The sequence below is a fragment of the Temnothorax curvispinosus genome, unplaced genomic scaffold, assembly GCF_003070985.1.
Source record: "Temnothorax curvispinosus isolate PA1 unplaced genomic scaffold, ASM307098v1 QBEX01015410.1, whole genome shotgun sequence".
NCBI classification, from domain to species: Eukaryota; Metazoa; Arthropoda; class Insecta; order Hymenoptera; family Formicidae; genus Temnothorax; species Temnothorax curvispinosus.
The window spans coordinates 367,092-375,475 of NW_020225190.1; the positions used below are offsets into that span (position 1 = coordinate 367,092).

The following is an 8,384-nucleotide window of genomic DNA, read 5'->3' on the forward strand; positions in this document are numbered from 1 at the left end:
GCATTCTAATGTCACATTAGGTGGGATCATTCCAAAAATTGGTACGTACCGAGCTTTGAAACACAAACGTTCATAAAATCCGGAGAAAGATATGTCGAAATTTCACTCAACAGTGAGGACTACGATTATATGTGCGGTCATGTAGTCGATGGAAGAAATTTGTTACCCGCGACGGGTTATCTTGTACTCGTTTGGGAAACTATCGGTATGATGAAAGGAATAACATTCACAACAATACCGATAATATTCCGAGATGTAAACTTTATTCGCGCTACTCATTTAACGAAAAGTAATGCTGTAAAATTGACAATTGCGATACAGAAAGGTATTTATGATATGACTTACTTTAAAGTAGCATGTTCGTAAAAATGCGTGTAAAATAATTGAATACATAAAAATATTACAGACGGGAAGTTTGAAATAACCGAAGAAGGTAACGTTGTGGTGACAGGTACAGTGCACGAGACATCGATTCCAGAACAGGAAATGTTTCGGACAGATCTATTACCGGAGAATAGCGACGAAGAAGAACACATGACTGCTCGAGATATCTATAAAGAATTGAGACTGCGCGGTTACCAGTACAGCGGCTGGTTTCGTGGATTACATAGCGCATCTATTTCAGGCAGCAAAGGACATATCGTTTGGAAAACAAATTGGGTAACGTTTATGGATACCATGCTACAAATGTATATTATTGGATACGATACCAGGGACTTGTATGTTCCGACGAGTATTCAGAAATTGGTGATCAATCCTGAGCTTCATGCGTCGAAACTGCGGAATAGCGCGACTGGCATGGAAAATTCGACAGATATAGATAAAAGTAAGTGCTTTTGAATCACGTACTTGTTGAGTTATTTTGTTTTGATAAATATCGCATAAGAAAATCTTGTAATATAAAGCGTATTATTTTGTCTTATTACAGAATTACCGATACAAATATACCGAGAACTAGACACGATTATAGCTGGCGGAATAGAGATTCGAGGCCTTAAAGCTACTCAGATCTCTCGCCGGAGATTGGCTCAAGATGTTGTTACCGAAGAACACGTATTTGTTGCTCATCATGATCGCGCTAAAATTTCTTTGAACGAAGCTATTCGGATATCGGCGCAACTCGCGCTAGAAGATCATCAAATCATTAAAATAAAAACCATCGAGCTAGTGGAAGATGTCGATGACGTTGCATTAGAATATCTCTCTTCTTCGTTGCTGGTTGAGGCTTTTGGTGATGTGCCATTAATACAAACAAACATCACTCTATTAACATCGCCGAATCGTTTTAATTCAGCAGATCTACCACAGAACATTACAATCGGAGATTTAAACAAACCATCTGTAGATGACAAAGCCTTAATAGTTGCAGGATTCAACCTTTTGACCAAACAACAAGCTTTGTTAGAACGACTTTTGTCATTTCTGAGAGAAGGTGGTTATCTGTTGTCACGTGAGAAATGCGACGTAATTGATTACACCAAATATTTACAGCAATACGAATTAAATGTTATTCTTGAAAAGCGCACCGACAAAGAAATGATTGTGCTTTTGAAGAAGAAAATTCCAATAGGAAAAAGAATTGTTGTTTACATAAATAATGATAACTTTAATTGGCTGGAAGATTTAAAGCTACTTGTGAGCGGTGAGGAGGATCTCGAAGAAAAAAGTAGGATTATAATTGTTGGAGAGAGAGATTTCGAGTGCGGTTTGTTAGGTTTCGTTAATTGTTTGAGAAAAGAGCCGGGCGGAGAACTTGTTAGGGGTGTGCTTATTCAAGATGAAATGGCGCCTAAGTTTTCTCTTCAGGACCCCCTCTATAAACAACAATTAGAAAAAGATATGATCATTAATGTATTGCGATCTAATAAAAACTGGGGATCATACAGACATTTGCGATTATCACGACCGGAAACCGAACCTGTACCTACCGCTCATGTCTGCCAAACGGTATACCCATATAGGAATCCTTTCAAAATATATCGACATTTTATCAATGTACAATATTAAATATTTTCAAATCGTTTTTTAAATATTTCTATAATATTTCTCTATTTAAAGTTTTGTTCTATGTATGTCATGTGTTATGAAATAGATGTTTTTCTATAGGTCTGTGGTGATCTAAGTACATTTTGTTGGATAGAGAACAGTTTATCTGTCGAATCTCTTCGTGAAAATTTGGTACGTGTGGTTTACTCATCATTAAATTTCAAAGATGTAATGCTCGCGACTGGTAAATTAACATCTAGTCAGGCGATCTCACGAGGACGGTTATTTCAATATATACCCCTTGGATTGGAATACGTAGGATTCGATACCAATGGGCAACGTGTAATGGGAATCCGTGATACCGAGTAAGCAAAATAATGGTTCAAAATATTATTAGGTACGTTACGTAATGTTATAAAGTTGAAACTAAATTAAGATTATTTTTTTTAGTTGTATCGCAAATGTTATTAAGAAAGATACAGATTTTTGTTGGAAGATACCTGATGCGTGGACATTTGAAGCGGCTGCGACGGTCCCGTGCGTTTACAGCACGGTTTACTTAGCCTTATACATATATGGGAAAATGAAAAAAGGCAATAAGATACTTATACACTCTGGTACTGGCGGAATTGGACAAGCAGCTATTCACCTCGCTCTCAAAGAAGGATGTGAGGTGTTTACTACTGTGGGCACGAACGACAAACGGAAATTTATTAAGAAGATGTTTCCGAGCATTCTGAATGAACATATTGGAAATTCGCGAGATACCAGCTTTGAACAAATGATAATGCGAGAAACAAACGGTCACGGCGTCGACATCGTGTTAAATTCATTGTCAGAAGAAAAGTTAATCGCGTCAGTTCGTTGCTTGGCGAAAAACGGTCGTTTTCTGGAGATCGGCAAATTTGATCTCATTTCTAACAATCCACTAGATATGTCCATGTTTCAGAAAGGTATTAGCTTTTATGGGATTCTACTCGATAATATGTGTACCGGCGATCACAAATATAAGTCGTTGCTGTCTAAAATGGTAGCCGATGGTCTTGAAGATGGAACCATTAAACCAATTCAAGTAACAGTTTTTTCAAAAACAGAAATCGAAGCAGCTTTCAGATACATGGCGAGTGGAAAACACATGGGAAAGGTACTCTAGTATTGATTAATAGTAGCATAAAGAATTATTCATAATAGGAGAGACCGAGGCGAAGTCGTCACTATTTTTTCGGTGCCGATTTTTAACAACAAAACAAATAATTTTAGTAAAATTTGGTATACCGTTGTAAAGAGTGAACCCTTGGCTACAAAATTTATACGGACATTTTTTGTCTATGTCGCTTTGTTCAACTGGTATAGAGTAAAAACGACAAAGGTGCAAAAATTGAAATGTCAAAATTGCCGGGGCGGAGTCGTCACTCCATTCTCGAACTAAATTTTAAATAAAAATTCATAATTCCGATAATGAAAAATGATAGGATACATTTTATGAATTATTTTTTAATAGAAAAATGGAAACATTAATTAAAAACACGATGGCGGAAAATAATTACAAGAAAAGCGCACACACTTATGTGCCCTACGCTCGCACGTTTCTCGTCAGCTCTATTCTGTCATCTCTAAGCACACGCAGCACATATTATCCAAGTCTTCGCCAGAATCCGATTACTAGCTGCTGCTTCTTTGACTTTAATTTTCGCCGGAAGCCTTCATGATATGGCTTGGTGACGACTTCGTCCCGGACACAAGTTTCAAGTTTGGTCGCTCATAAAATATTAAAAATCATAAAAAAAAAAAAATTTTACTGGATTTGTGTTCAGCATGCATTACTCTTTATAATCACTTACTTTGAGATTCGGAGACACAATAATATTTAAAATATTACAAATTTTTGACGCGCAAAAAATTTTACTTTTGACCTCCAAAAACATGTTTGTCTCGATAAGAATCACAACATGGCACATAACTTCACTACACTCCGTTGGTCACGTGGGCACCATAAGCCGCGTTTACAGTATTAATATCGAGTTCACACAACATACAGATTTTGAATTGCAGTGACAACTTCGCCCCAGTCTCCCCTAGTCTTAAAAACTTACCTATTTTACATAAAATGTGCATTTTTAACATATAAATATTTTTATAGATAATTATAAATATCCAGGAAACGGATAAACCTTTAGACAAGTCCATTGTCGCATATCGTCGCTATTACTGTCTCAGAAATAAAAGTTATATTATACTAGGAGGTCTTGGTGGATTTGGTTTGGAGTTAACCGACTGGCTGATATTTCGAGGCGCCAGGAACGTCGTGTTGATATCGCGAACTGGAATGAAAAACGGGTACCAACGTATGAAAGTTCGACTATGGAAGTCGTACGGTGTAAATATTCTGATCATCAAGAATATCGATGTCGCTGATTCTAAGGATTGCGAATACATCTTGAAAACTGCCGAAAAAAAAGCACCAGTAGACGCGATATTCAATCTCGGAGTGGTGCTGAGAGACAGCGTCCTGAAGAATCAAACCGCGCAGACTTTCGCGGAGTCCTTCCGATCAAAGGCTCGAGCAACGCAAATATTGGACAAGCTTTCTAGGAAGACCTGTCCTCAACTGCGGCACTTCGTAGTGTTCTCTTCCGTTTCCTGCGGCAAAGGAAACGCTGGACAGACTAATTATGGCATGGCCAACTCCATCATGGAGAGAGTGTGCGAGAAGAGAGCGGAGGAAGGATTACCCGGATTAGCGATTCAGTGGGGGGCTGTGGGTGACGTGGGTCTTGTCGCTGACGTGCAGGAGGACGATAAGGAACTGATTATCGGTGGCACCTTACAGCAAAAGATATCTTGCTGTCTCGACGAGCTCGATAAGTTTTTAATTCAAAGTCGACCGGTTGTAAGCAGCATGGTCGTAGCTGAAAAGAAAGCGGAATCTTCCGGGCTTGACAGTTTGGTAAACACTGTCGCTAATATTTTAGGTATGCTCCAACATAAACTTACTTTTTGCACGTACCTACTTCAAATATATTTTTTAAAATCAGTTTATGAGTAATCATTACGGTACAAATCATAATAATTTTTTATACTATACAGGCATAAAAGACATGAAGGTTGTAAGTCAAAATTCATGTCTGGCCGAACTTGGAATGGACTCCATGATGGTCGTGGAAATTAAGCAAATTTTGGAACGAGAATTCGACATTTTTTTTACTGCGCCAGAGATACGAAATCTCACTTTCGCGAAGCTCAATAGGATGTCCAATGCAAATGTGAGCGACGCTAGTATGCAAGACAAGAAGAAATTCGATACAGTGGAGCTAGACGTTATAAAATTTCTAGTTGGTGTTCTAAAAGACGAAGATTTTATTTCAGAAGCCTGTTTAGATTTCTCGACTAAAAAACCAAAAACTACGACCGAAGTATTCCTTATACCAGGTATCGACGGATGTGCAAGTGTATTTAGTCATTTAATATCAGATATTAAATTTTCAGTAACGATCTTGCATTATAATACAAACAACACCGATGCTATCGATGCTACAAACATTATATCGGAGACGTCTGATCATCTCACAAACGTATGCAATTAGTAATTTCATATTATATTAAAGAATAATTATTTGTTTAAGAAGCATAAAATTTATCGGATACACTCGCTCTTTTTTTCAGTACATATTACCAAAACTGAGAGGTGGGAAAGATTTCGTAATGGTGGGATATTCTTTTGGATCTATAATCGCAATTGAGTTAACCAGAAGGTTGGAGGCTATGAATTTTATAGGCCGACTAGTTCTCATCGACGGCGCTCCTGAACAAATACAAATGATGTACAAACATTTTACATCAAATCCTAATGAAACAGACCTTCAGCTTGTTGTTCTAACCAATATCATGGAAGTTTATTCAGCAGGAAGCAGTAAAAAAGTATTATTTATTTTCTTAATTTTAAGTACCAAAATTAAATATTACAATTTTTTTCTTTCTTATAGGAGTAGTATCAGTATCAATCTTATAGTCTTTTGTTTCAAGTATTTCTCATTTTAAAGTAAAACTTATATTAAAAACAAAATATATAATTTGGTAGATTCTTATGGAATTGAAGAAATGTAAGACCTGGGAAGAAAGATATAATATTTTCGCCGAACAATTCTTAGCTACAAATACGTTACTCTCATCTGCAAATTTAAAGACGCTGTGTACAAGAGTGTATAAAAATGTATCCGCAATTCGGCAATATGATCCCTCTACGTTGCCGCCTATTAGATCTTCCATAATATTGCTAAAATCTGCGTACTCCTCGCATATACCACTTAAAGAAGATTATGGTTTGCAGAAGGTATTTCAAAAAGTTTGATTTAATCTGTATTTAATAAGTTTCAAATTTCAACGAAACTTTTTGTTAATGAAGTACATAATTATTTAAGGTAACTCAAAATCTGGTAAAAGTACATTACATTGAGAGTACTCATGCGACGATCCTGAAAAGCGAGAAAGTGCTAAGTGCAATTAATGGAGAACTTCCAATTTAAAGTATATAATGTCATAACATATACTAGACAACAATATTGTTTAAATTAATTCTGACACTGAGACATCTTACTCTATCTAGAACCCTCTCCTTTGAGAATTCTAGATAGAGTAAAAGATGAGTCTCTCATTGTCAGAATACTTGTAGTTACGGGGATAATATTATTATAATATCAAAAAAAGTATTTATTTCAACAACCTTTGGCAAAAGTATTATTTTTAAGTAACAAATAGATATTAAAAAAATATACATATTTAAATAGATATAGATAATTCGTAATTATTGTACAAAAGTAAATATAATGGCATTTATCTGGACATGGTATACATAAAATATTACATAGTTTATAACTGTATACAATTTTACAAGAATAAATAATTCTGCGGAAACTAAAAATTTAAAATTAATTAATTTTAAAATTAATTAACTTAAAATTAGTCTCCGCGAAATTATTTTTAAAATTAATTTTAAATTTCATTCAATTTTCAGCCCCCCTTCTCAGTCAAATATAGAATTATGCTGTTCAAATATTCTTAGTTACATTAATATATATAACTAACAATAAGAATATATGGACAGCATATATAATTGTAATTTATTAAATATTTCAATTATTTATCAATTTCATCATTATTTAAATATTTATTTTATATTTCAAATATTTCAATTTATTAAGTATTTATGTAAATTATTAAGTAGTTCATTATATCCAATTAAAAAAAAGAAGTTTAATTTCGCGATTGCGGAATTTGATTTTTTATTAAGTGTCATTTAATTTGCAGTATTTTAGGTAATTTTTTAAATATTAATTTATTATGTTTAAGTCCCTATACCTACCTACCCGTATTTCTATTCGTATATTTTCCTACCTATCCGTATTTTTGTTCACTTGTGCCTATACCTACCTATTCGCGAACTTCTACCTATCTGTATAATATTTTTACTTATATATTATACAAATAAGAAGTAAAACCGCGGATACGATGGGTATTTAATCGTACTTAATTGTGTTGGATAAATCTAACGGAATCACCTAATCGCAATTTAAACTTACATTTTGGCCAATATAGACCGTACATATAGATGTGTAATTTTCGTATTTCTTGTGGTCAGATTGAACCTACCTATTTGGGTTGTTCCTGGCCAAATCCATTCTGGCGGTACATCAGCCAGAGAATGAGAAGGAGACGAACTCCTTCGATACCGGCTGCATAATTATCAGGGCCGGTAGATTATAACGTTACGGTTACAAATTATCGATTACAAATCATTACGGTCGTTAACGAAAGCGCGTTTATATAAGAAAAAGATAAATAATCACGTTCATAAATAAAATATTAATTAAATTTAAATTTAACTTAATTTTGCATTTAATTTGTCAACGATACGCGTAATTAACTTTTTCGATCAAGAAATCGAAATTATAGAAAGCAAGAAAGAGTTATATCAAAGAATGCATTATATCTCGATCGCAAATATCTGAATTTAAATAGAATAATTTACACGAACGTACCATTTAAAAATCAATCGATCAATAAATCTTAATCAACGAAGAGGTAAACAATTTCTAGTATAATCTGAGTCGCGAACCGAACCGCAACTGCGAAATAAATCGCGAACATTATTTGATCTCACCTCAAATATCAAGTAAGAAGTAAGACATTCAGAATGAATGACGTGAGATCCAAAAGGGAATAGTTCCATAAGCAAGATATACATGCAATAAGTATCGTAATCAATATAAAGAATTTATCATAGTCTCGCGCAAGTTACATTTGTCTTTATAAATTTTCACAAATATCATATCTATATATATAAAATAGAATGTCTGTATGTATGTATGTATGTATGTATGTATGTATGTATGTATGTATGT

The 8,384-nt window shown here is 34.5% G+C and overlaps 1 protein-coding gene across 1 annotated transcript in view; it reads left to right on the forward strand.

The window, feature by feature from the left end:
• LOC112465668 (fatty acid synthase-like) overlaps positions 1-6,684 on the forward strand; it is a 31,740-nt gene extending 25,056 nt beyond the window's left edge. The window contains exons 11-20 of the mRNA XM_025033322.1: positions 21-325; positions 407-826; positions 929-1,947; positions 2,107-2,351; positions 2,437-3,130; positions 4,127-4,958; positions 5,074-5,558; positions 5,650-5,904; positions 6,065-6,316; positions 6,405-6,684. Of these exons, the coding sequence (XP_024889090.1) occupies positions 21-325; positions 407-826; positions 929-1,947; positions 2,107-2,351; positions 2,437-3,130; positions 4,127-4,958; positions 5,074-5,558; positions 5,650-5,904; positions 6,065-6,316; positions 6,405-6,509 (4,612 nt within the window). The 3' untranslated portion in view covers positions 6,510-6,684. The remainder of the gene's footprint in view (positions 1-20; positions 326-406; positions 827-928; positions 1,948-2,106; positions 2,352-2,436; positions 3,131-4,126; positions 4,959-5,073; positions 5,559-5,649; positions 5,905-6,064; positions 6,317-6,404) is intronic.
• Positions 6,685-8,384: the final 1,700 nt, after the last annotated feature.